At 50.8% G+C, this 27472-nt stretch overlaps 1 protein-coding gene across 6 annotated transcripts in view; it reads left to right on the top strand.

Annotated features, from left to right (window-relative positions):
- MBTPS1 (membrane bound transcription factor peptidase, site 1) overlaps window positions 1-27472 on the top strand; it is a 49805-nt gene that overhangs the window by 16693 nt on the left and 5640 nt on the right. For all 6 annotated transcript variants that reach the window (XM_082676442.1, XM_082676441.1, XM_082676445.1 and 3 more), the window contains 16 exons: window positions 1343-1453; window positions 1864-1973; window positions 3548-3664; window positions 4330-4397; window positions 8009-8111; window positions 9415-9566; window positions 10886-11047; window positions 15170-15314; window positions 18038-18226; window positions 18661-18833; window positions 19323-19438; window positions 19932-20088; window positions 20816-20940; window positions 21634-21711; window positions 24752-24892; window positions 26687-26818. In XM_082676442.1, coding sequence (XP_082532568.1) covers window positions 1343-1453; window positions 1864-1973; window positions 3548-3664; window positions 4330-4397; window positions 8009-8111; window positions 9415-9566; window positions 10886-11047; window positions 15170-15314; window positions 18038-18226; window positions 18661-18833; window positions 19323-19438; window positions 19932-20088; window positions 20816-20940; window positions 21634-21711; window positions 24752-24892; window positions 26687-26818 — 2079 coding nt within the window. The remainder of the gene's footprint in view (window positions 1-1342; window positions 1454-1863; window positions 1974-3547; window positions 3665-4329; window positions 4398-8008; window positions 8112-9414; window positions 9567-10885; window positions 11048-15169; window positions 15315-18037; window positions 18227-18660; window positions 18834-19322; window positions 19439-19931; window positions 20089-20815; window positions 20941-21633; window positions 21712-24751; window positions 24893-26686; window positions 26819-27472) is intronic.

The raw sequence follows: 27472 nt of genomic DNA, 5'->3' as shown, positions 1-27472 counted from the left end.
GCTGACTGGCAGTCCAGCAGAGTTCTGTAATTTCCCAGGGAATGAGATCAAATCCAGAGATAGTTACCTTGATTTGGGCAGTCTCGTGAAATGGAGCACGTCCCTCCTGTGTGGTGCCCTGTGTTCGGCATGGCTAAGTGATTGACTGTCGAGGTGGTTACCTTTTGTTTCAGAACAGGAAACGATAGTAACGACCATACCCTGGGAAATAAAACTCACAACCCATCAGATTTTTTTTCTTGCTGATACATCCGGGCAGAAGATTCCTGTTTTAACGAATGTGGAGGTTTGGACCCTAAATATCAGCCCATGTCTCTGGCGCCTCACACGTCACAGTTTGTCTCAGTGTCTTTCCATTTCTCCTTGGCTTAGAGACCCTTACCTTAGAGAACCAAAGACCTTCCCTAACCGCGCCTCAGACTTAAAACCTGGGGGGCTGACATTTTATTAAATTATTGTCTCTTCTTGGTTTATCCTTTTAGGGGGAAAACTTCACAAAACAGAAGTTCTCTAATCATCAGAAAAGCATTTTTCCTTCCCCCCAAACCAGCTGGTTTCCAGTATTGTGTCTGCATTTTTAAAAAGTAAACAATACACTTTGTTGGTTATCTCAGTGTAATTGATTATTTAATGTAGTACTGATACATAAATACAACCCTCATACCAAAAAGACATTACCTTTGTTACTTCTGTTAGCCTTTCAGTGAGTATCTTGTATTTTTTCCTACGTGTTTTCTAGAATTCCTTGATCTAACAGCATGAGTCATGTTTCCCATCGCAACAGATGGCTTTTGGCCAGTATCTGAAGTAGACTTGTTATCATAGAAAAGTGTGCAATACAGTGGTTCTCCTTAAAGTGTGCTTCTCCCTGCGTGTGGTGGACAGCCCCTCTCTGCAGAGTCACTGTCCGTTAGGGAGCAGCACCGAGTCCTGGTCGGGAGTAGAAGCGGCCCCCGCTCTCCCGGAAGTGAGTGCTTTGTTGTGCCCTTCGCCCCATGGGCCTCTCTAAGGAGACGAGGACGTAGAGACTTGGAGAAAGTTGCCCAGAGGGGAAAGTCAGTCATTGGTGGAGGATCTGGAGAGGTGGTCCCCCCGCCCCCCTGAGAGCCGGTGACGTTGAGGGGCGTCCGGAGGGACTTTCTGTGTGTCCTCAGGTCTCATTTAGCGGCAGGTGATGGTATTCCCCTGCTGTCCCCTCCTCTCCTTCGCACCTGGCCTACTGTGTGCCCTCTGGGCAGGCTTTGGCCCTGGGTCGCCTGTCATTCTCTCTGGGTCCCAAAGAGGGATGTATTTCATAAACGATGATTTCTCAAACACCATTGTGCTTTCTTTTTGGCATAAGGTGCTAACGTAAGGGTTGCCGTTTTTGACACCGGGCTGAGTGAGAAGCATCCCCACTTCAAAAACGTGAAGGAGAGAACCAACTGGACCAACGAGCGAACCCTGGACGACGGTGGGTGGCTGATGTCCTGAGAACCTGAGGGGGTGTTTTCTGGTCACCGGCGGGCTTCGCATCACTCCCATCCTCCGTTTTATCAGCTGAGAGGGTATTTTTCAGTGTAGATGCTTAAACAGTCCGTGTACAACAGTTACTCAGGCAGACCCAAGTTGTTTTGTGCCTTTTGGCAGAAGCTTTTCAGAGTAGGTCGGGAGGTGAGTGAGGAGAGAGGGACGCCTGGTGGAAGGGAACCTCCTTTCTGGGGGGAGAGCAGGAGTGGCTGCCCCCCGAGGTGGGGCTGGCGAGGCCGGAGAGGTGCTGGGGAGTCTGTGTCTCGGGCTCGCAGAATGAGCTCGTTTGAAATGCTGCATCTTGGCACACGTCGTGTCAGCTGTGTTTCGTGCCTTCTTCCTTTTGGACAACAGGGCTGGGCCACGGCACGTTCGTGGCGGGTGTGATAGCCAGCATGAGGGAGTGCCAGGGCTTCGCTCCGGATGCAGAACTTCACATTTTCAGGGTCTTCACCAACAACCAGGTAGGTGTTCTGAGGACCCCGAAACGTAAAGCGTTGATATGAAAATGGGAAAAGGCAAAACTCTGGAAAACGTGCTGCTTCAAAAGCAGCCACGTCTGCGATGCTGAGCTGCGGCTGGCGTCCCCCGTGTGCCGTGCTGTCCCTCCCGTCCCTCCGCGGGGCGGCTTTGCCCTGCTCCCACCGCCCCCTTCATCGGCCTCACTGGAACCCCAAAGACCCTGCTCCGAGGGGACTCCTTGACCTCCCATTTCTCCTGTCCCGCCGGCCGGCCCAGGGTTCCTGTCCACCATGTCTCGGGCACACTTCTTGTGCTGGAGAGAACAACCCCGTGTCTGTGTGTTCGCTGCCCCTGCTGGACTGACCGCCTTGAGGGTAGCCTCTGTGCCCAGCACCCAGTGTCGTGTTGGGTAACGTGGATTTGGAAGCTTGTTCCCTCACTCTGCATTTGGAAACGTTACTGAAAAAAGGGAGGGTCCTAGTATTTATTAACTGTTAAAATTTAATTTTTGCATAGGTAATGCATAGTTCAAAAACATCAAAAGGCAACACAGGGATACTTCTCCCAACCCTGTCCCCGTCCGACAGGTTCTCACCTTTACTTCCCCATGTTCCCTACGTGGTAGTTTCTTTTTTTCACATACCCACTCCTAGAATTTCTTTTGCACATTCAAGCAAATATAATGTTTTATTTTTAAAAGCCTTTAAAAAACATAATTCTTAATCATTATGTTGATTCTTTTTCCACTGTAAGGTTTTTTTTTTAACATTTTGTATTTATTCACATATTTTCAATTTCCAGTGCTCTTTATTTCTACCTGTAGATCTAAGTTTCCACATCACGTAATTTCCTTTCAGCATGAAGAGATGCTTTTAGTATTGCTTGTAACGCAGTCTAGTAGCTATGACTTCTCCCAGCTTTAGTTATCTGCAAATATCTTTATTTCATCTTTATTCTCAAAAAACTATTTTCACTGAATATAGAATTCTGGATTGAAAGTCTTTTCATCCCCTCCAGCGCTTATTTTATTGTTTTCTGTCATCTGTTGTTTTTTACTCTAAGTTTAATTTTGTACCTTACAAAACACGTGAATGGCGATACACAAAGAAATTTAACTTTTGTAAGGAAACTATGAGAGAAATAATAACTGTCAGAAGTAATTCTGTGAAATAACTTTCATTGATACCATTTACTCTTCAGTCTATTTAAGAATAAAGAATATTAGACAAATACATCAAACTATTTAGGAACACTTAACTGAATAGACGTGTCTTAGGACAAGTCCTTTTATAAGAGGGGCAGTTAGAAGTTTGAGGTCTTCCCTGGGCGGGCAGGCTGTAAGGTCAGGAAGGCGCTGGACGTGAGGCCGGGCGGGACGGGACCCTGGGAACCTTGCCTCTCCCCAGAGTCCAGCCCCGAGGATTGGAAGCTCTGGGTGTAGTGGTTTACATCGCAGAGCATTTGTTGTTCTTGGGATCTGTTTCTGAAGTTTAAGTGAATACTTCATGCTGCTGAGAATCTAGCATTTGGAGACTTCCACTGAAACACCTAAAGGACTGTTTTAAAAATGGGCCAGGTCTCCTACACGTCCTGGTTCCTGGACGCCTTCAACTACGCCATCCTGAAGAAGATCGATGTGCTGAACCTGAGCATCGGGGGCCCCGACTTCATGGACCACCCGTTCGTCGACAAGGTTGGTCCTGCCGCTGTGCGGAGGACGAGGCGTTTGGTGACGACTCCTGCTCTGCCTCGCGCCCCGCTTTGCTTCGTGTCTAGTGTGCTGGTGGCTAGTCGCCCACATGGTGACCACTCTGTGAGGACGTGAGCCACGGTGACTTGTGTGGGAAGCAGCACAGGGTGCTGTGTTGCTTCCTCTCACCTGAGCACACGGCCTGTCTTTTCTGGGCGTGCCTGGAAAGCCCGGGTCTGCTCTGTGTGCGTGGATCTGTGTCCTGGAGTCTATCGTCTCTGGAAATTCTGACTGCCAGCCATACCACGTCTGTACTGGCCTGGTGTTGCGCTTTCAGGGGGATACCTTCTTTTTTTAGTTCTGTTTTTGGAAGTTGTGGTTATTTTTGAACCATTATATATTGATTAAGAGTGGTGGGGCTTCCCTGGTGGCGCAGTGATTGAGAGTCCGCCTGCCAAGGCAGGGGACGCAGGTTCTTGCCCCGGTCTGGGAAGATCCCACATGCCGCGGAGCGGCTGGGCCCGTGAGCCATGGCCGCTGAGCCTGCGCGTCCGGAGCCTGTGCTCCACAACGGGAGGGGCCACAGCAGTGAGAGGCCCGCGTACCGCAAAAAAAAAAAAAAAAAAGAGTGGTGTACTTTCATAAATAAATGCTTGTTCATTTTGTAGGTGTGGGAATTAACAGCTAACAACGTCATCATGGTTTCTGCTATCGGCAATGACGGGCCTCTTTATGGGTAAGTACCCCTGATAGGAATAACCTTAGAGGTATTTTTTTCCTTGAAATAACTGAAAACCTGTTGTTTGTCTGTCTCTTGCTATACCTGTTTATATCTGTCTAAAACTTTGTATTGTGGATATTTTCAGCACATACAAAAGACTTTGTAATGAATCTCATGTGCCCACTCACTCCAGCAGTTGCCAACTCAAGGCCGATTTTGTTTTATTTTTTGTGTTTTTAACTTTGCTGGAAATAGCAATTTGGAGGCCTAAAGTTTTTATTCTACTCTTTTTACCCCCAACCCAAAATCAAGCAGGAAAGTAAATCTGTTAGAAATAAATGGATTCTACCGTATTTATTGAGACCCAGTGTGCACAAGGCACAGGGTAAAGAGGTAGGTAAGTTGAGGTGCCTGCCTTTTAGGAAAAATAAGGTACAGGTACGATGAGACTAATATGAGGAGAAAGTGCAGGGTGGCGTAACAGACACTGTGTTTGGGGCACTGAGGAGAAGGATCAGATAGGGAGCAGAGAACAGTGTCACAGAAATGTCCCTTTGTGCCGGGTTATGGTGTATTAAAGTGGCTTGAGATGCGGGACATCAGTCACTGAATCACAGGCAGTCGTAAGCGTTTGTCTGGTTAGTGATCCCAATTTTCCTTCTGCTTACACCTCCAGTTTTTATTCTGTAGATAATATAAATAACCTCTTGTGCTGAATCACTTCTGCGGTGGGATGTCTGTCACCCCACTTTACCAGGCTCCCGGGACGTGTGTGGTTCAGTGCCGTGGCAGAGGGCTTAAAGTAACTGCACAGGAAGGAGAGAACATACGGAGCCTGCCCGGCGTGCCCTGATCCAGGAGAGCCGCCTGGCATGGCCGTTTGCTCGTGCCTTCAGGAGCACGTGCCCTGTCTTCAGGGACACCCTGGCCGTGCTGCTGGGGCAGAGCAGGCCGTCTTGAGCGCTGACTGAGCTCATCCAGGGTGGGGATTAGGCTGGACTCTGTGAAATTACGATTCTATAAGTCACGACCCGTGCACATGCGCAGTCGTGGTTCCAGCCTAAGAGCTGTTCTGTCAGCGATCCCATCTCCTTGTAGGGCTCCACGGTTGGGGATCTGGCTGGGTCCTCAGTCATGTGTGTTGTTGACTCACAGGCGTAAGTGGTGTAAACACGTCCCAGCTATAGTTCTGCCACGAAAAGCACCAGTTACTTAGTAACCTCACCCAGTTTCCATGTCTTCTCTTTCTAACGCTTCTCCATTTGTCCCTCCCCCCACTTCTGACGTCCCGCTCCAGGCCAGCCCACCGCAGCTCAGCATCCCCAGGTTATCTGTCAGTTCCCCCGCCCATCCTCTTGCCTCCAGTCTTCCCCAGCCCAGCTCTCCCTTCATGGGGGATGTGGGGTGGCGGGGAGGGTGCGGGGACGGAGCCAGGCAAGTTTGACCTGCCCTTGGGCTGTGGGACCTTTGCTTCTCCGAGCCCTGGCCCCCTCGCCTGGCTCTGGAGGGCACGAGACCCGCCCGGGTTGGTGGCTGTGAGGATGAGGATAAAATGAGCCAGCCGAGGGAGAGCACCGCGAACACGGAGCCTCTGTGAGTGGTAGCTGTTCCTTTCTCTTCCGTTTCTCTGTGTTTCTGTTGTTAAAACAGAGTCTAGCAGTTTCTTTAACTAAGGATCTGCAGTGGATCGTTATTGCCTGCTCAGATCTAAACTTTTCTCCTTGGTTTTCAAGGTCTTCAGTAGTCTAGCCTGGAGCTGGCAAACATTTTCTGTAAAGGATCAGGTAGTAACTCGTGGAGTCGTTGTGGGCCACATGGTATGTTGCCCCTGCTCGCCTGCCCTTGTAGCGCGAAGGCAGCATGGATGTGTAGGCGAATGGGCGTGGCTGTGTCCCGGTAAACACTCCCCACTCCCTCGTGCGCTCTTCCTCGGAGCAGGCTCCTCCTCGGGTCTCCCTGGGGAAACCGTGTTCCTCTCGGTCTCCGTCACCTGATCCTGCTGCTGACCGCCCCCCCCCCCCCCCCCCGCTGCCGCAAGCCTGCCTTTCCGTTCACACCAGCTCTTCCACGTGCCATCCTGACTGCTTTGCACACACTGGTCACTCTTCTGAAATCCTGTGACTTCTGTGGGCGGTCCACGTGAGGGCTTCTAATCAAAGAGCTGCTCGTGTTTAGTGTGTCAGGGGCATCTCGGGAGAGGAAGCCCCGGTGTCGGACTCATGTCTGCCCACAGAGCCTCACAGCATCTGGTGTCCGCCAGCTGCTGGGTAGGCTGGGGGTGGCACGCGGTCACGGTGCCACAGCCTGAACGGGTGTGGCTTACTGCGGGGCCTCGGATAGGGCTGGTCACGTGACAGTCATGCACTTGAAGAGCCCGGTTATTTATCGGAGGCGTGACGCTGCCCGACATGTCCCCACGGGTACCCCTTCTGGGAGCTCTCTGGGGTCCGGCACCCTCGATGCTTAGATTTCATGGTGCCAAGGAGTCTGCAGCTGCACTTCCCCCTTCTCAGCACCAACAAAGATTTTCTGATGCTTTCCCCTGATTTTAAGGGTGTAAAGTATAGGGATTGGCAGGTAGAGGCAGGGTGGGAAGCTGGTGTTCTTTGCTATCAACTTCAGTGGGAAATACTGCCAGTGACTTCTGTTCTAATCTCTGCTCTTTGATGTCATAGAAATTTGTAAACTTTTACTGTCAGCCGATTAACAAATCACTGTTGGTGCTTCTGAACAACCAGCTGGTAGCATGCTGGTGGTGGGTAAGCTAAGGAGGTGATGCTAGGGTCGGCCCCGTGTGGTTGAAACAGTAGTATCTTGCTGCTGCTGTCGCTTCAGCTGCTCGGATTCAGTTGTGGTTCAGGAGTTCATGTGGTGGTGGTGGAGCGGAAATAGATAAAGCTGGGAAGTGCAGTTCCGTAAGTGGTTGTTTCATACTGTCAAATAGTTCATCTTGACTTACATCTTGACTCCGTAGTTTAAATGTTCGTGTCATTGCGGACCTAGCGCCCTTGAAGTGCAGGGGAGAACCGCATGCTTTTTCACGCGCATCCGTGCCTTCCCGCTGAGGAGCCCGGGGTTACGGAGAGATGAGTGGTCCCCACGGTTCCCATGAGGAAGGGAGACACCTACCCGAGACCCAGGGAGAACTTTCACTTTCTGACGGTGGCAGGTGCACGTGTGTGGCTGTAGTTCCTTCCCAGAGGAGCCGGGGACCGAGCTCGGGGGGGCTGCGCTCGCGGCAGTTGGGAAGTGGTGTACGGACGTGTACGCAGGTGACGGGGCTGGTCGTGGCCAGTCTTGTGAAGCTCGGAGGAAGGGGACTCCTGCACGCCTGGCAGTAGTGAGGGCAGAAGAGAGTCTTGGGCCGGAGGGCGATAAGTTGACAGGGAGGAGGGAGGGAGGGGAGGAGAGAGGGAGAGGAGGAGAGGGCGTCTCAGGTGTGGGGAGACCACTGGGCCGGCAGAGGTGGCAGTGCCGGGCCGGGCCCTCCCAGCCGCACGCGCCTCGCCGCGGGAGAGCTGCTGTGGGCTCCGACCGTCCCGGGGCTGCTTGCCCTTGTTTGACTCTCTCACTTAGAGTGATTCCTCTCCCCCCGCCTTTTGTGTCTTTTTCTTGCCTCGCTGCAGCACTCTGAATAACCCTGCTGACCAGATGGATGTGATCGGAGTGGGCGGCATTGACTTTGAGGACAACATCGCCCGCTTCTCATCGCGGGGAATGACCACCTGGGTAGGCGCTGCTCCTTTTGTCCGGCGTGCCCGCGGGAGCCGCGTGCAAGGGCCTCGGGGCTGTCTGAGAGCACGGAGAGAAAAGCAGCCTGGAGGCAGCCCGCCACGAGGACACGCTCTAGCGCCTTCCCTGCCGTGTCCCTGTGGCCCAGCGGGCAGGTGCCGGTTCTCACTGTGTTTCCCGGGTCCACTTCTTTTTAACTTGTTTCTGAGTAACTCGTCATTTAGGTTGGTTGGATTCATGTGCACTGGTCCTAACTGGTAGGAGGAGGGCCAGCAGTCCTCCGTGCTGGGTGGGATGATTTTTTTTGGCCTTGGGAAGCAGGAGAGGCCAGTGAGCACGGCTTAATATCAGCTCCCTAACGTGGGAATGATTGCATTTAGCTGGACAAAACTGAAACGACTCTAGCAAGGTAATTAGTTCAGCTGCGTGAGCTGTAATTATGTGGCCGACTCCTCCCATCTGAGCAGAGCTGGGGTCGCTCCCTCGGGCGGCACTTGGGGACCCTGACCTGCCCTCCGCGTCCCCCTGCTGCTCCGACCCCCCTGCCATGTCCTCGGCCTTTATCGAGGCCTGTGTTTTGACGGCATTTTGAGAAACGTTCCTGAATTATCTGTGGGGCTGCAGGTGAAGACGTCTTTGCTCAGTGTCCCGCGTGTGAGGCTCCAGGTCCATTTGTGCTTGGTTGCCGGGAAGGATTTTGTCACTTCAGATTGGTGTACTTCTTTCTTACAGAATATAACACCTATTGTAATTCTCACTTTGCCCCAGTTTCTGGGAAGCTTAAGAGAGTTCTCAGTTAAACTCTTACCCCAGGTTACTTGTATGGTTATATACTCACTCTTCTAAGTCATTCTTTCCCCTCTGGTGAAAGATTGAAATATCCAGTCATATCACGTACTTTTTTTCTTGTAAAGGAAAATGTTTCTTTTTTTTTTTCCTAATTTCTAATTTTTATTTTCTGATTTTTCTAGCATATTTCTAATTTTAAAATTATCTAGAAATAAATCAGTTTTCAGCCTTGCATGTTAGCGAAATTTAAAATATTCACTTTTAAAACGCTTTATGGCATTACTGTCATGCTGGTCATTACAAAACGCACCAAAAATAATTTTATTTTGTATACTGTCATTTAAGCTTCTTCTGAATTGCAGTGAATTTCAGATGAAAACCAGCATCGTACTGAGGTTACAGTGTGTTTAGCTGACCCACATTTCTGTTCTGGTTTTATCCACTCATAACTGCGCGTGGCCATGTGCCAGTGTATGTGCCGTGGTAGAGACCACCCTGCTTTTGTTTACAGGAGCTGCCAGGAGGCTATGGCCGCATGAAGCCTGACATTGTCACCTACGGCGCTGGAGTGAGGGGCTCCGGCGTGAAAGGCGGGTGCCGGGCGCTCTCGGGGACCAGCGTGGCTTCCCCAGTGGTGGCAGGTGCTGTCACCTTGCTGGTGAGGTGAGTGTGGCCCAGCTGGGAGGAGGTGGCGTCAGGGGACCAGGAGCTGAGTCTTGCTTGTCACCAGCTTGGCTGTATGTAGAGCACATCCCGGGGCCTCACCCCATCTCTACAGAAGAGGCAGGAGTCCGTTCTTTCTTAGATGGTTCTTGTGGGCGTTAGATGAGCCCGTCAAGCCTCCTGCTGTCAGAGGAGTGAGGAGGGGAGGCCATTGTGTCTTCCGTGCCCAGCCAAGCGGCTTCTCTACGTACAGATGTTTTCAGTGGTGAGGAAGCTTTTGCTTTCCTCTTCTCCCTGCAGCAGATAAAATGCCTCTGTGGTGGGTCAGAAGTGCTTTTATGGTGTGAGGAGGAGCTCATAACAGATGCCGAGCGGCAGAGAAGCGCTTCTTCGTTTCCAGCCTTAGAGCCCGGCGAGGAGCCAGAGCCTGAGCCTGGTCTTGCGCTGTCGGCGGGAGGGGGGCTGAGCTGTGAGCAATTCTTTTTTTCTGCCAGTAAGACTTGATGCCACTTTCCTCCCCTCACTCCTCCTGAAGTCGGATCTCCCGTCTAGACCTATTAGAAAAGGTCCACCTACACTCCACGACCACCCATCATCGTAGAAAAATATTTAGCAACTTAGTAGAGTCAGGTTTTCCTTACTGTTTACTGGATTTTCTCCCCTGCATTTAGGGGCGTAAAATTGACTTGTATCTATAATACGTAGATACGCAGAGATGCGTGTTTTAATGCTGGTGTTCTACAGCAAGTGGGAACGTCTGGGCGCCGCTGCCCGAGTCCAGCTGCGTTCCAGCGATGAACCCTCTACCAGGCCTGTCCCACCGGGGTGACGCGTCACACACAGGCCTCCAAACAAAACAAGCACTTGGACGCAGTGGGCCTCACTCCGAGGCCGGGCCTCTTGGCCATGCTGCCTCGAGTCCCCGCAGGACCCACCTCGATCCTTCCCTTCTCCCGGCCGGGCTGCGTCCACGTGTCCGGAGCCTGTAACTCCTACCTGTTCTTGTCTCCTGCAACCTCTGAGGTCGACTGTTAAGTTAGTGGGAAGATGTGTTTTCCCGATCGATTTAGTAAAAACAGGTGCTAGCCCAAGAGTCCGTGTTCTCACAAGCCACACGGAAGGCTGATGAGTGGTCAGTCCCTAGGCAGGTGCAGAAACGAGTACGTTCGTTTGCATCTTGCATGAGTTTTACCGAAGAAGCTCCTGTTAGATACAGATCAAGATTGGAGGTCACATGACTGCGCACGAACAGGGTAGGGATAGTCTGGTTTTCATTCTGTTGCTGAGAGAAAATGAGCGAATATGGTATTTGCCCCCAGCACAGTCCAGAGACGGGAGCTGGTGAATCCGGCCAGCATGAAGCAGGCCCTGATTGCAGCAGCCCGGAGGCTGCCCGGCGTGAATATGTTTGAACAAGGCCACGGCAAGCTGGACCTCCTCAGAGCCTACCAGATCCTCAGCAGCTACAAGCCACAGGCCAGGTCGGTGCGCTTTCCTTTTGAACAGGCCTTCCTTCTCTGCACCGGCCTCCTCGGCACAGAGTATTAGCCTCCACGTGGAACCAGCCCCAGTCACACAGCGCTTGGGGGCCTCGGGGAGAGCTTTGCAGTGCTGCTTCTGCTGGGGCGCTGCCGACAGGATTGCTCCCCACTTCCTCACGTTCTGCTGTTTGTAACGTCAGGGGTTCCCTTTCCTTTGAAATCATCTTAGGTTTACAAAAATCTGCACAAATCGTACGGACGTTCTCATATACCCTCTCCTCGGCTTCCCCTCAGGCCAACACCTTGGTAGTCTGTGATTCCTCTGCTAGAGCCAACAGGTGCACCCTGATGCTGTGCTGGGGTTAGTCTGCAGACAGACGCGCAGTGGCCGGCTCCCCTCATGTTCTTTGGTCCAGGGTCCAGGCCCCACGTTGCGTGCAGTTGCCATGTCTCCCTGGGCTCCCCGGACCCCTGACAGTTCATCTGTCTCGTCATTCATGACTCTGAGTCCTCTGATGCTTTCTCGTGATTAGTGAGGTGCTGTATTTTTGGCAAGAATTCTTTTTCACTTCTTATTTTGAAATGATTTTAGATTTACAACAAAGTTTTAAAAATTGGTGCACGAGGACTCATAAACCCTTCACTACCTTCCCCTGATGCTAGCAACTTACATAACCATAGTAGAAGCCTCAGAGCCTGGAAGTTGGCACTGATACGTTACCATCTCCCAAGCTGCAGACCGTATTTGGATTTCACCCAGATTTTTCCCACCCACATCCTTGGCCTGGTCCAGAATCCAGGCCAGCATCCACGTTGCGTTCAGTCGCCGCGTGTCCTTGGTCTCCTCCAGTTGGGACAGTTGTCTCAGTGTCCTTCCTTTTGTTCTGGGTGGTGCTCACCTGCATCATGAAGTTCAGGTGATGTGTCAGGCTGGACCCTCCAGGAAGCAGGTGCCAACGTAGACTCAGACGGCCAAGAGACTTCCTGGGGGAGGGGCCTATGAAGGATGAAGGGGCGAGGAGGGAGGAGGACCCTCACACCCAGCACAGGTCTGAAATTTTCCCGGTCACCGAGATTCCCTGAACCGCAGTCGCCTGGTAGAGGCACCTGTGTCCCCCAGGGCTGGGCCTACCCTGGTGCCCTCTGTGCTCAGTCCTTGGCACAGATGTAGTGGAGGGTCCACTGGCGTCCGTCAGCTGGGCTCCGCAGCAGGAGATCTGGTGCGGTGAGTATCTCTGCCAGGTGTCCACTGCAGTGACTGTCCCTTTGTGACTGCGAAGTGTCTTGTGGGGACGCCCTTGAAGGTGATCTTGTTTCTTATAGCACAGGGAACTGTACTCAGTGCTCTGTGGTGAGCTAAATGGGAAGGAAATCCAAAAAAGAGGGGATGTATGTATACGTATAGCTGATTCACTTTGCTATGCAGTAGAAACTAACACAACATTGTAAAGCAACTATGCTCCAATAAAAATTAAAAAAAAGCAGATGATCTTGTTTCTTAACATACTTTCCATCACTAAGTTTAGCATCCTTTGATGGTTCCTCCCTGTAACAGTTCTTACTGTAGAGATTGTCCCATGGTGATTTTCTGTTTCTCTCATTCCCTTCTGCATATATTAAATGAAATTCTGCTGTAAGGAAGAGCTGTCCTCCTGTCTTATTTATTCAGTGGTATCAGCGTGGACACATAGGTACTTATCTGACTCTGTGGGTCATGATCCATTAGTGTCATTGTTTATTGCTCATTTGTCCCAGGTTTGGCTCTCTAGGGCTCCCGCTGGTTGGCTCCCGTGTCTTTTCAGCACGTCTCCATCAGTTGGGGGCACTTTCTCACTTTATGGCAGCATTTCCGTGCCCAGTGTTGGTATCGCTTCTTTGCCCGAGCAGCCCTGGTCCTTTAATTGGAGGGTGGGTTTAGAAACGGACACCTGGGCACCAGGCGTGCTCTTGGCAGCTGTGCTCATAGCCCCTTTCAGCAGACAGAGCTGGTGAGTGTCTGCACACACACACACCTGTACCTGTTTCTATGTCTGTCCGTGAAGTCGTCTGTCTCCTGATCCCACCTGACGCCACGGCCCTCATCTTGAGTCTTCCTTCTTGCTGGCTGTCCTTCCCCAGCAGCCAGAAACCTGGCTGTCACTCGCCACGATGTTTATTTGCTCTGTCCTAGTACACGCTTGTGGACAAGTTTTAGAACTGCTAGCTCGTACCGTGCTGAAAACAGATACGCTAACCAGAGGATTGTGTTTGTGTGTAGTTCTTTTTATCTTTAGCTTTATAGCATGTAGTCTACTGTTTGTCACAGTGATTTAGGTTAATATCTTCCTCCCCACCACACCCCTTTCAATCTGGTTTTGCTGTTTATTTTCAATGCAGTTGAGTTCATTTGTCAGCATTTCTATTTCTTTTCGGATTCCTCCCACATCCTGGTTGATTTCAACTAGTTATGTATCGGGTTATGACTCTAAGGTTGGAACTGGACAGAGTGCACCGGGCCAGGTATGGCTCCCCTCAACCCTTCTGTGCCACTCCCCCTGCCCCTTTCCCTCCACCCCGTAGGTAACCACGCCATTAGTTTTTGCTTTATCCTTGCATTTCTTTTTTCACATGCGAGCAGATACATACCTACCATCTCATATCCCCTTTCTTACATGAAGGACAGCATTACCATAAATACTCTCTTGTACTTTTTTCACTTAACAGTCTCCTGGAAATCACCTTGTGTCGGTTCACAGAGATCTTTCTCCTCCCTTTTCTTTTACGGCTCCATAACGTAGATACCTCTGTTTATTCAAGCACATATCTATATATGGGCGTTGAAACTTTTTCCAGTATTTTGTAATTTTAAGCTGCTTGCGCCTGTGCATTTTAGTTTTGTTGGAGGTGCGTCTCCAGGGAAGATTCCTAGAAGTGGGGTTGCTGGGTCCAAGCTGAGAACAGAGGGCACTCTTCCAGGTCTCTCCCTTGCCCTCCAGAAGGGCTGTGCCGTGGGAGCTCGCCTGTCTGCCCGGAGCCTCACCTGCAGTGTCCGGCCGTGCTCTCCTTTCTGCCAATCTGACACGTGAGAAGTGCTATCTCAGTGTTGTTCTAATTTGCCTTTCTCAGGTTATGAGTGATTTGAACACTTTGTCTAGAGTTAAGAGCTGTTTTTGTATCTTTCTTGTGAAGTGTTTGTTCATTTCTTTCACCATTTTTCTTTTCTGGGGCTTTTGTCCCTTGGTTTTTACGTGTTCTTATGTTAGGGTAAGCAACCCTTTATTGCAACTATTTCTCCCAGTTTGCTGGTGGCCTTTAGACTTTGTGAAAGTGTTTTCGGCCATGTGTTTTTTTTCTTTTTTAACAGCCGTATTTGTTAGCCTGTCGTTGCTGTTGCCCCTGGATTTTGAGGCACAGGAAGCCTTTCCCTGCGCTGAGGTGAAGGAGGGACTCGCCCATGTTTCCTTCTAATGCCTGTGGGCTTTCTTTTATTTACTTGAGAGGATCTGATCCATTTGGAGTTTATTCTTGTGTATGGTCTGAGGTGGGGATCTGATTTTATCTTTTGCCGAGTGACCACCCATTTGTCCCCGCTCCAGTTATTTAAAAGTCCATCTTTGCTCCAGTGCCTTGAGACTGAGTCCTGCGTCTGCTCTGGGGCTGGTCACATACTCGTTCTCCACCAGCCGCAGCCACCAGATTCCAGGCTCGCAGAGGGGAGAGGTGATGCCCACGCATCCCGCTGTGCTGCTGGTGAGGCAGGTTGGCCGGGAGGCCTCCGCAGCACAGGGCGTGTTCTAAAGCCAGGTTCCCAGACCTCAGCCGAGGGCAGCCCTGGAGGCAGGCCCTTCCGAGGCTCAGGGCCGCCCCGTTGACGCTTTCCAACGCCGTCTACGGTAACACTGGATTTTTTTTTTTTTTTTTTTTTTGCGGTACGCGGGCCTCTCCTTGCTGTGGCCTCTCCTGCTGCGGAGCACAGGCTCCGGACGCGCAGGCTCAGCGGCCATGGCTCGCGGGCCCAGCCGCTCCGCGGCATGTGGGATCCTCCCGGACCGGGGCACGAACCCGCGTCCCCTGCATCGGCAGGCGGACTCTCAACCACTGCACCACCAGGGAAGCCCTGTAACACTGGATTTTTTGTTTCAGTCTGAGCCCCAGCTACATCGATCTGACCGAGTGTCCCTACATGTGGCCCTACTGCTCCCAGCCCATCTACTACGGAGGGATGCCAACGATCGTCAACGTCACCATCCTCAACGGCATGGGTGTCACAGGAAGAATCGTAGACAAGGTGAGACTGCCGTCTGGCCAGCGGTGAGCTTAGACGTGACCCAGATTTACTCCTGCAGTTAAAAGGGACAGGTCCTCCTCCTGCCTGGGTGCCGGGGGATTGGAAGCAGTGGTTTGTTCTCCCCTGAGTGCTTTGTATATAAGTCAGGGATACAGTAATGAGGCCAGCGTGCCACTCTTCTACTTCGGCATCTTGGGTTTGACTCCTGAATCAGCTAATTGCATTTGAATCTTCATTTTTACAGTTTCCCGTCTGTAATTAAAGGCTCACTTACAATTATTTTATTGTTTAATGAGGACACATGGGCCTTCATGTTTAGAAGGCATGGTCTTTATCTGAATTTTGTGTTTATAATTTGTTTTACACTTACTACATAAACATTATCACAAAAATAAAGGATTGGGAAAGAGAGCAGAAAAGCGACTTCAGCCCTACACACTCTAGAGCCACGATTTGAAAGAAAAAGTTCAAATCATATTTTCTAACAAAGCACTGTAGTTGTTTAAATAGGTGTGTTTAAATTGATTCAATGCCCCCCAACACTTCCTGTGTTCGTCCTTGCTTTTTCATTTCCAGGTGCCTCATTTCATCTATTTCTTGACTGCAGGATTTCACTTTTCATCAAGCTGTCACAGAAAGTACATTTCTTATGATTTCGTGAGATTAATAAAGTCAGTTGCCTGCAGGAAAGAAGAAAAAGAATCTTTTCCAGCCCTTATCTGAAATAGATATTTTTAGTTATCTTTGTGTGGCAGACAAAAATTTAGTCTTTTTTCTTTTTCAGTTCTCACGTTATAAACATTGAAAAATGTTACTATATATAAGCACCGATGTTCTTTCCAATGGTTGTTTAATACTCTGTAGAGTTGTTGAATCGTTACGTGCTTACTGTTTCTTCTTGCTTGAACAGTTAGGTGGTTTTCAACTGTAAACATCTCACTGAATATCTTTGTATATATCGTTTTCTTTTGTTCTGAATTATTAACATAAACTCCCTGGATTAGAATCCCAAGTAAGAGGGTGTGAACGTTATTAATGGCTCTTGGTACGTAATACCAGATTCTTTTCAAAAGAGGTGCATCAGCTCAGACTGCCGCTGATGGTGTACAGAGGGGTAGTGTCTCTGCTCTGGTGGTACGTCCTTTTTTTCCCAGTTGCATGAGGTTTTAAAACATTGAGATAAAATTCACATGCCATAAAGTGCACCCTTTTACATTGTGCGGTTCAGTGGTTATTAGTGTACTCACAAGTAGTGATGCAGCAACCATCCTACTGGATAATTCCAGAACATTTTCATCACTTGAAGGAGAAACCCCTGTTAACACTTCCCATTCCCCTTCCCCCAGACCGTGGCGTTTCCTAATCCCCTTCTGTCTCCATGGAGTTCCCTTTTCTGGACGTTTCCTATAAATGGAGTGGTATGTTACGTGGTCTCTGTGACTGGCCTCTTTCACTGAGCGTAATGTCTTTAAACGGGCTCATCTGCATTGCAGTGTATATAGTGCTTCACTCCTTCTCATGGCTGAAACGTGGTTCATTGTGTGGATAAGACCCCGCTTTGTCAGTCGGTGGACATTTGGTTTGTTTTTGCATGGTTCATCTTTTAACTTTAAATCTGCAGGGGGTAGTCGGTACCTTGTTTAATGATTCGTAAGGTGCGTGTCTGCACGTTTGTTTACTGATTATATTTCCTCTTGTGTGAATTCGTGTTTCATTTCCTTGGCCCATTTTTCGCTAGAATTTAGGTTGTCCCTGTCAATCCGAACAAGATCTTCACTTCATAGAGAGATTAACCACTGTTGTGTGTCATGCAAAAAGATTGCCCAGATTATTTTTGTCTCTTTAATGTTAGAGAGTTTAAAAACTTGGGGGGTGGGTTCTGTAAAAGTTTCACTTTTACATGTAGTTGAATTTTCATCTTTTGTGAGTTCTTCTGTTTCAAAAATTAGAAGCTTATCCCTCCAGAAATATAAGAAAAATCTCTATTTTCTACTCACTTCCCTTTTATGCTTGTTAAATATTTAATGTTTTCACCTGTGTTGAGTTAACTTGATATGTGTTACAAGCGATGGATAAAAGTTAATTTTCTTCTCTGTTGTTAACCAGTGGTCTTGTGCCCTAGTTTTTCTTCTTTTTCACAGTTTTTTTTTAACATGCCGACTCGCTTGGAGGGAGTATGTCGTTGCACTCTGGCTTGTGAGGGAAATGAGTAGTTCAGGTTAGCTTGAAACGTTGGTTCGCTGTGCGAGCTGATGTGCGTTTCCCGTCTCGTGCTTCCCTTTCGCCTGTCCCCAAGCCTGGAGAGGCCTCCTCCGGGCGCCGCGCACACTCCGCCTGCCCGGTCGCTGGCCCAGAACCTGACTGGTGACACTTTGCAGCCGTGTCATTTTATTATTTTATTCCTTTCAAGCAATGTGATTCGTTAAGCGTACAGCCAGTTGAGATCTAACCCCAAACCTGGGAATATTCTTTTCTGTAAGTTCTCTGCAGATGCAAGCTCTTCATCAAGCCGTGTGCGTCCACACTCCCTGCCTCCTTTTAAGCTTGCGGGGAACTTGTCTTTAAACGCGGGGTTGGTCAGCGGCGGTGTCCCTAGGCCCCTCCGGTGGGTGACGGCCTGGCGCTGCACGGCGGCCTTGGGCATGGGCTCCGTGGTACCGGCTGAGCGGGCTGTGACCCGGACGGAGCTTCTCACCCGAGCCTCTGCCACTTTCCTCCCGCAGCCCGAGTGGCAGCCCTACTTACCGCAGAACGGAGACAGCATCGAGGTGGCTTTCTCTTACTCCTCAGTGCTGTGGCCTTGGTCGGGCTACCTGGCCATTTCCATCTCCGTCACCAAGCAGGCCGCCTCCTGGGAAGGCGTCGCGCAGGGGCACGTCACAGTCACCGTGGCTTCCCCGGCGGAGGTGGACGTAAGTGCGCGCGCGGGGGCTCATGTGCAAAGGGGGACGGGCTGAGCGCCAGGCGCTGGGCTGTGAGGCGCCGTCCATGGGGTCCCGGCCCGGCGAGCAGGGGGGTCACAACGCACTTGGTGAACGGGGCGTGGGTGGGCTGTTCTGTGCCAAATTTCAGGCTTAAAATGATTGTAAAATGTAAGGCTCATGCTATGCAGTCTAGTCGTTTTTAGAAACCAGGTGCCTTAAATTTGAATTCTGAAACCATCATAATTGAATTCATAATTCTGAATGGAATTAATTACGATACACGAATGTCCTCTCCTACCGTTGTTGTGAGAAATTCTTGTGTTCTGTTTGGGTTAAATTGATAAATAGAAGTGAGGTTTCCAACCTGAAAGCCTGAAAGTTTCTTCTGAGCCAAAGGGACATTTCAAATTTATTTTTTTCAGTCAAACAGTGGTGCAGAACAGACTTCAACAGTGAAGCTCCCAATTAAGGTGAAGATCATCCCCGCTCCTCCTCGAAGCAAGAGGGTTCTCTGGGACCAGTACCACAACCTGCGCTACCCGCCCGGCTACTTCCCCAGGGATAACCTGAGGATGAAGAACGACCCTTTGGACTGGTAAGTGGCCGCCAGACCCGGCGTCCGTCCCCGCCACTGCCCCTGTCCTTCCTCCGCGGGGCTGGGACAGGAGGAAGGGTGATCAGTGGCAGTGATGTAAGGTCACCTGTGTGTGGCCACCCTGGTTCACTCCCAGCATGTCTGCGTTGCCATGCTGAACTTGTCCAGTGCAGGTGGCTGTTGGCCTTTCACTCCCGCGCCACCGCTAGAGTGACGCTTCAGGGCCCTTCACGAAACGTTTCTTTGGCCACATCTTCTCGTCATCTTACCTCCTTCGTGCTTGTGCCGCGCAGGTGATTTCCTGTTATCACCCACTTTATGTGCAGCCCGGAGAGAGCTGCTCTGAAAGGCTGACTTTCTTGCCAGTGGACTGGCTCCCAACCCTCTGTGGGCGGTGGAGCTGCTCCTTCAGAAATGCGCCCTGTGGCCACGTGGCTTTTATTCCGAGTAAGGACTGTTGGTTTTAGTGCCGGGCTTCCTGTGTTTCAGGAATGGTGACCACATCCACACCAACTTCAGGGACATGTATCAGCACTTGAGAAGCATGGGCTACTTCGTCGAAGTCCTCGGCTCCCCCTTCACGTGCTTTGACGCCAGTCAGTATGGTGAGGGACACGAGGTGCCGGCGCGGCGGTCCCGCTCAGCTGGGGAAGGGTGGAGGCAGGGTAGGCTCTCCCGTTCCCAGTGGCGGCCAGGACCAGAGAGAGTGGCCCATGTTCCTAGCGTTCAGCTGAAATGAGAAGCTCTCAGAATCACTGGGCACAAGGACGTTTGTACACTTCCGTTGTATTTTTTATTTTAATTAAAAGAAACTCTAGCACAGAATTTTGCTTCTCTTCAGGTGAGTGAATATCCTTCACGTAGAGCATCACCAGTGAAACAGGCCGCAGCTGGCTGGTGTCCGCGTGCTGTTGGACCCTGATCCTTTCTTTTTCACCCCCTTGTAAAGCGGAACAGGGCACAGGCCAAAGTACTAGAGGCCAGTGACTGGAGTTGCTGAGGCCAGTGAAGTACCGTGCTCCTGAAACGGTGATGTCCTGTGGGTGCGGCCCTGTGGGCGCAGTGGCCGCTGCTCTCACCCTGGGCTCTCTCCCTCAGGAACGCTGCTCATGGTGGACAGCGAGGAGGAGTACTTCCCCGAGGAGGTGGCCAAGCTCCGGAGGGACGTGGGCAACGGCCTCTCGCTCATCGTCTTCAGCGACTGGTACAACACGTCCGTGATGAGGAAGGTCAAGTTTTACGACGAAAATACAAGGTACTGATACCAACTGGTGTTTGGGTAAGAAAGTTGACTCTCTGGGAATTAAATTCCACCCAGCAAAGACGTAGATTGTTTGGCCTGTCGGTGGTCCTTTCGGCTGTCAGGTTCCGACAAGCTCTCTCTTCGTTGGCAGAGATGTTCTTGAAAGTTGCTTGGGAAGGAAGTAAACTGCTCACTGACCCAAGTTGTGACTGAAAGGGTTCCTTGTCCTTGTTGATCTCAGACCCTTCGGCTTTAACTTTCTGTTGAGTTCTTTTCCGCTCTCCCCCCTCTCCTTTACCGAATCTGTGTACTTTTAAATGCACCGAGAAGACAGTTATTTAAAGAAACCTTTCAGTAGGTTGGTTATCGCGGAAGAATTCCCGGCGTGTTATGAATATCTCATCCTTACGATGTGCGTTCTTTCTTCAGAGTCTGTGCCTTGAACTTCATGAGCTTCTTTCTGCGTTTACTCATCCTCTCAAGGTCTAGGCTCTACGTGCAGCGCGTTTATGTTAAATGTGGCGCATTTCATGAAATAAGTTGGGCTTTGCTTTATTCTGCACGCTGGCGGCAGCATTTACATTGCAGTGTTAGTGAAACCCAGGCAGTTAGGCTCGTTCTTAGCTGAAACCTAGTGCGGAGGGGCTGGACTCTGGTGGGAGAAGTCAGCTTTGTGACAAAAATATCAGGCGTTTGTGGGACGCTTCAGTCCTTCATTAAGTCCCTGTCATTTTCACAGGCAGTGGTGGATGCCAGACACCGGAGGAGCCAACGTCCCAGCCCTGAATGAGCTGCTGTCGGTCTGGAACATGGGATTCAGCGATGGCCTGTACGAGGGGGACTTCACCTTGGCAAACCATGACAGTAAGGTTTTGTGTTTGCTTTTAGTAGGGCTCATCATTCCCAGAGATGGGCAAGCAGAAGCCGTGCGTCTTTGAAGTCTTAAGTTTCAGAGAGAGAGAATGATGTGATATCACCTAAGTAAGCAGGGTCTGTGGAGAGAACTGCGCAGTGTCTTCACAACGGGCACCTGTAACACTGGGTGTTGACCCTAGTTTTTGTCCAGATTTTTAAAATGAAAATACTTCCTGTGAGCATTCCTAACCCACCTATGAGGTTCTTTGTGTCCTGTATGTTCCCAAATATGTCATACCCCGCCAGGCCCCTGATAATGTATAAATTCTGTTTATGGAATAATGGCATATCTCATTTAAGAAGTCGCCCCCTTTCATTTTGGTGACTAGTTTCTAAAACAATATCTTGAACGTTACTGTCACTAACTCTGCTCATCCTGACTTAGGTTGTCCCCAAGTCTGACAGCTGCAACTTCTAAAATCTACCCAGAAACCTTAGATTAATAGAATAATTCAGCTTGAATTTTGACGTAATTACTTGCAGTTTGTGTGACCAGGCAATAATAGCAGCTCCTCTCTTAAGATGAGAAGCGATTTTAGAAAATACATAACATGCCTGAAGATTGCATCTGCCGTAGATGTGTAGCTGCTGCTGGAAGCATTCAGTGTTTCTGCGTTCTAACTTTGAACGACTGTTTTCTAGTGTATTACGCGTCGGGGTGCAGCATTGCTAAATTTCCAGAAGATGGCATAGTGATAACACAGACATTTAAGGACCAAGGTAAGGAATGCTATTCGTATACTTTCTGGTTTCCCTTTTTCTTTCTTTCACTTTTTTTTTTTTTTTGCGATACGCGGGCCTCTCACTGCTGTGGCCTCTCCCGTTGCGTAGCACAGGCTCCAGACGCGCAGGCTCAGGGGCCATGGCTCACGGGCCCAGCCGCTCCGCGGCATGTGGGATCTTCCCGGACTGGGGCACAAACCCGTGTCCCCTGCTTCGGCAGGCGGACTCCCAACCACTGCGCCACCAGGGAAGCCCTCTTTCACATTTTTAAATCACAGGGTTTTTTTCGTTTTTTTTAAATTTAACTTATTTATTTTTGGCGACGTTGGGTTTTCGTTGTGGTGCGTGGGCCTCTCACTGCGGTGGCTTCTCTTGTGTTGCAGAGCCCAGGCTCTAAGCCCATGGGCTTCAGTAGTTGTGACCTGCGGGGTCTAGAGCGCAGGCTCAGTGGTTGTGGTGCACGGGCTCAGTTGCACCACGGCATGTGGGATCTTCCCGGACCAGGGATCGAACCCGTGTCCCCTGCATCGGCAGGCGGATCCTTAACCACTGCGCCACCAGGGAAGCCCAATCACAGTTTTATTACATGTAATTCACCTACCGTAACATTCGCCCTTTTAAAGTGTGCAGGTCAGTGATTTGTGGTGTTTTCACAAGTTGTACGGTCATCACCGCCATCTAATTCCAGAACATTTTCATCACCAGAAAAGAAACCCCGTGCCCATTAGCAGTTTGGATTTTTAAAAAATTCTTTGCAGTATGTGTATGGTACTTCAGGTGAGACGTCTTGTGTAATACGTTCTGGGGGATACGCAGAAAGATAAGACAGTCTCTTGCTACTAGTTGGGATATGTGTGTAGTGACCACTGCAAGATAAGTTGAGTTTCCTGCAGGAGAAGAGGGGCTTTTGAATATTTGTAGGGTCTTTTTTTAAGACTGTCTTCAAAGTTGCTTGAAATTTTTGTTACTGGTTATGAATTGTTCTGCTCTGTGATTGCCAGATTACTAAAATTTTAGAAAAATGTTGACTGTGCTTTGAACTTCTTAACTGTGTAAACATAAAGAATACTACAGTTCATCTCCTAAAATTCCCTGAAGAATTAGAAGGGAAGAAAGGTCTTTACTTTCAGTTTTGCCTTTTTACTACAGAGCCATCACCTAGGAAGGCAAACGATGCCATGTCCCCTGGCATCAGTACCTGTGACACTGCTGAGCGCGCTGAGCAAACCGGGGTGCGGGAGGAGCGGGGTGCCCCGGGCTGCCTCTGCCCTTCCCGAAGGTGGCAGCCGCCCCCGTGCTGCCCAGGGTGGTCTTCCCCCAGCCCCGCCCCTCCAGAGCCAGGGTTCCGCACCGTGTGTCCCTCTCACCTGTACAAGGCTGTGAGAGAGTATTCCGTGACCGATGTGATGGGCTCATGGAAACTCACAGGATGGATCCGTTTCCTCCTGCACGTTGATATTTTCTGTTTCAAAAGGGAAGGCCCCCTTCCTTGTGAACTTTGTCATTTTCTGTAACTGGAAGTCGGGGACAGTTTCCCTAGTTGAAAATGACAAGAAGTCAGGATTTCTCACTCATCGGTTTGTGTCTGCAACGTATAATTTACTTCTGTGTTGCCTGGAAGGGGCTCTTTCCTTCCGGTCAGGGCAGAGTCAGTCAGTAAGTAGTTCTGTGTTCATAAGGGTATATTTTAACTTTTAGAACATAAATGATCCTGTCTTCCCAGTCCCCTGGCACAGTTTACCGTGGCTTAGTAATTCTTTCTGAGATCCGTTGCTCACAGGGCAGTGTTGCTTCTGGAAACTCCCCTGGGGTGAAGGCCGTGGTCTCCTTGTCACCTTGTTGCCATCTGGGAGCTCCTTTTTTTGTGGGGGGGAGAGGAATCAAAAGGTTTAAGGGTGCGTACTTTATTTTGGTGTTCTGCTAGCCTGAAAATGAAAATTAATTACCTGGGAATCCTTTTTAAGGGACTTTTTATTTCCAAAGAGGCTTTAAGTTGAGTAATCTTTTGGGTACAAAATAGGAATTTGAAAATCTGGGTTATGCTGGATCAACATTTTGTTTCCATTGTCAGGAACAAAACTCTGTCAAACCACGAGGCCAAGTGGCAATGCTGTGTGCACTTTCCCCGCGTCATCTGTTTCACTGCTGTGTCTCTCCCTCCCAACAAAGGAAATCTTGTTTTCCCTTCCACTCAGTTCCTAGTGGGATTATACGTAGAGAGCAGGAAGCGCTGCATTTTTAGAGCCACAGACATTTTAGGTGTGACCAGCGCAGTGGATGCTGGATCCTGGTGCAGACGTGTGTCGTCTCCAGTGTGCGGGATGCGTTTGCTTCACGGGTGGAGACTTTGATTATGTGATGGTGTCACCAGCAGTTGCTGCGTGGCACCTGTGCACTGTTGGCTTCTTGATGTGGTCAGCGTTGTAAACTGTGTTGTTTGGGTAGAGGTGAGAAGTCTCTGCTGTTGGAACGTTTGTTACTGTATTTATGAGATTCATGTAACAGATACCTTAAATCTAAACTAAAACTACATGGGCGTATGTTCTAAAAATTAGTTCTGGTTGTCCTAGCTTTCAGGTATTCAGCGTGAAGCCTGGGCACCAGTGTGTATAACTGTGTCCAGAGAGGCACCTGTGTGTTGGGCAGGAGCTGCCCCTTGTGTGTGTGATCCGAAGACATAAGCCTCTCAGCATAATAAGAAGAGACAGAAATTTGGGTTTGGTGGATAAAAAGGGAGAAGCAACGCCTCTAGGATTGTGAATACTATGTACCACCGTTTCAAGTGAAAATGGAAAAGGAGGGTTATGGGAATATACGTATACACGTACGTGAATTTTGCTGCAGCCCAAATTAGTGGCACTTTACATGTTGTTTTCTTATCCTAAAAGTTGGCACGGTTGTGATTACTGGATTTTGCTGTGGGTTTTTTTTTTTTTGCAGGGGGGTCATATGGAATAAATGTCAAGGTAAGGGGCATCTGGAAAGTTGTTCATGCCTCCACAGAACTTCTCACTGCTGTTTCTGTTGTGTTGTTCAGGATTGGAGGTCTTAAAGCAGGAAGCAGCGGTGGTTGAAAACGTCCCCATTTTGGGGCTGTATCAGATCCCGACCGAGGGTGGAGGCCGGATCGTGCTGTACGGAGACTCCAATTGCTTGGATGACAGTCACCGGCAGAAGGGTGAGAAGTGCTGGTGCGGCCGCAGCGGGTGGGCCTTGGTGGCTTTGAGGTTCCTGCCCCTTCTCCCCCTTGTCCCTGGACAGGCACCCATGAGATGCTGGTACCTAGGGGCTGCTCAGGTGAGCCAGGTGCTTGGGATGTTCTGATAGGTATCTCGGGCTGGGTGTGTTTAATGAGCAACACAAAAGCGCGCTCGCAGGCTGCGCTGCCCTCCCCTCCCCCTCCACGCTCCTTGTGCTGAGGCCAGCGGAGGCCAGGCCCCCGTGTTTTGGTAGGGGGGCCAGTTTACCCAGTCTCTGCCCTCCCTGGTGTCCCCCTCTGGAGGCTGTGTCCCTGGCACTGCCGCGCAGTCCCCCTCTCAGGTCTGACCCACCCTCATCCCAGACTCGGGAGTTTTGGCCCTCGTGAGGGGTGCTTGGTGTGATCGCTGGGTGTGAGGTGGGGGCAGAGAGGCGCAGCTCGTCCTCAGCGCCCCTCCTCCTCCTCGGCCTCTCTCCATGCACCTTCAGGTCTGGGGGTTTGAACTTGGACGAAGGCTTTCATTTTTCTCATTTTGTAAAGGAGGCATGGATGGGTGCAAGTGTTCCGTCTCTTTGCCGGTGAGATGATGACTAGACCAGACCAGAACCTAGTCTTTCAGGTCCCTGAGGATGGGGGGCAGGAGGGGCCGGGGGAGCCGTGTCCTCATGTGCAGGCAGAGGGGCCGAGGCGGTTTGGGCGTGAGCTGGGCGTCTGCGCTGCGTCCGTCCCCCCCTCTCTCTCTCCCTCTCTCGCTCTCTGTGATGTGAAGGTCAAGTGACTACGTTCCTAGCATTTCATATAAATCCATAGAACGTTTTCTTTTAAAACAGTCCAAAGTGAAGGTTAAAGTCATAGTTGAAAGAAGATTAATGTTTTATTTCTACAGAGATTGTCTTTTAAGACCTGAGATCTCTGGTGAGTCTTTATGAAAACTGTAAATGCCTGAGAGAGTGTCCTGGTCCTTACACTTCCCGTGTCCGCCTGGAGGAGCTTTTGGGGCCGGGAGCACGTGACTGGGTGCTCCGTCGGGAGACAAGTGCTTCCTGCCGTCCCCTCTCTGTGACCCTCACCCCGTCTGCGCTGGTGTTGATGGGATGCAGGGAGGTGGCCGCTGGGGAGCGGTGATCCCAGGTTTAAAGTCCGTGCAGCTCCTCGTCTCCTGATAGGAAGGATCCGTCCGTGTGGCCCTGTGACGGAGGCTGTTGAGTGCAGCCCAGCGCCTAGACTCCCTGGGATGACCCCCCAAAGTAACGGACCATTTTCATCTTTCCTGCTCTGTGGTCGGGGCCCACTGACTCAGGGCGGCCCAAACTGCTAGACTTTGTACTTGCGTTGACCTTGAACCCACCTCCCTGTGGCGTGCACCCACTGGTCCTGGCTCTACCCTCCCCTGAAAATCTAGATCCCTCCACCAGGACAGCCTGCGGGCAGTGGCGGGAGCTTTGGTGCCCGGTTCTCCCCTCCTCTCTCGCAGACCCCCAATCTCCGGGCGGTTCTGCTCTCTGGTGGCGCGTGGTCCCACCGTCCCTGCAGGAGCCCCTTCTGTCCTTGTCGTGAGGAACCCAGAACCGAGGGGCGCCTGGGGGCTGGGAGTGAGGCCCGCGTGGGCTGCCGATGACCGTGGAGGACGCGAGTGTCTCACAAACAGGGCTGTACTGGGACCCGACCTTCTGCCGTCCCGTTTCCCCCTTGTTCGGGGGCCAGCTTTGATTTTCCTGTAGAGGTCGCTGTAAACAGGTCTAGTTGCTAAGCAGCCTGTTGCTGAACCCGCAGACTGCTTCTGGCTCCTGGATGCGCTCCTGCAGTTCACGTCGTACGGGGTGACGCCCCCCAGCCTCAGCCACTCGGGCGCTCGGCAGCGCCCCCCCAGCGGAGCGCGCTCGGTGGCTCCCGAGAGGATGGAAGGTGAGTGGCCGCGGGGGGCGCCCCTGCCCTGTCCTCCCACGAGGCGGGCTCCCACAAGACGGGCTCTTGGGAGCGGCCGGCAGCTCAGAGCGCTCTCTAGGTACCAGGCGCCAGCCCGGCGCTGCTCACAGGAATTAATCGCTAAGCCCTCTCCGGACCCTTGAAAATAGGTACTTCTTTCCGGTTCACAGAAGAGACAGGGCCCCAGGTCGCCTAGCGGGTGACAGCCCCGTGGCCGCGCAGCCCGAGCCCCCTCCTCCCAGGCTGTCCCTGGACGCTCGGTGCGAGCCGCGGTGTGGTTCTGAACTTCCCAGTAGCCGCATTTAAGGACTAAAAAGAAACAGGTTAAGTTCATTGTGATAAAACTCTTTAGCCCCATTCACCAGCGCCATTATTTAAACATGTGACACCCACCCTCTCAGTCGCTCAGTAGCCGCACGTGGGCAGTGGCTGCAGTGAGGGACGGCACAGATCTGAGAAGCAAAAAGAATTTTGAATTTTGAAAATGCAGGTTTTCTTTTTGGCCTGAGCATTAAATATTTGAAAAGAGGAAGCTGTTTCCACGAAGTGTATCTACAGGTTAGACTCCTCAGGTACAGCCTAGTGCGTGTCATTCCGGTGAGTGGGGTGGCCCGGCCGCTGCCGTGTGTACAG

This window comes from Grampus griseus (genome assembly GCF_964374135.1).
Source record: "Grampus griseus genome assembly, chromosome: 19".
NCBI classification, from domain to species: Eukaryota; Metazoa; Chordata; class Mammalia; order Artiodactyla; family Delphinidae; genus Grampus; species Grampus griseus.
Note: the sequence above shows the minus strand (reverse complement) of the source record. Positions and strands in the feature narration are given on the sequence as shown.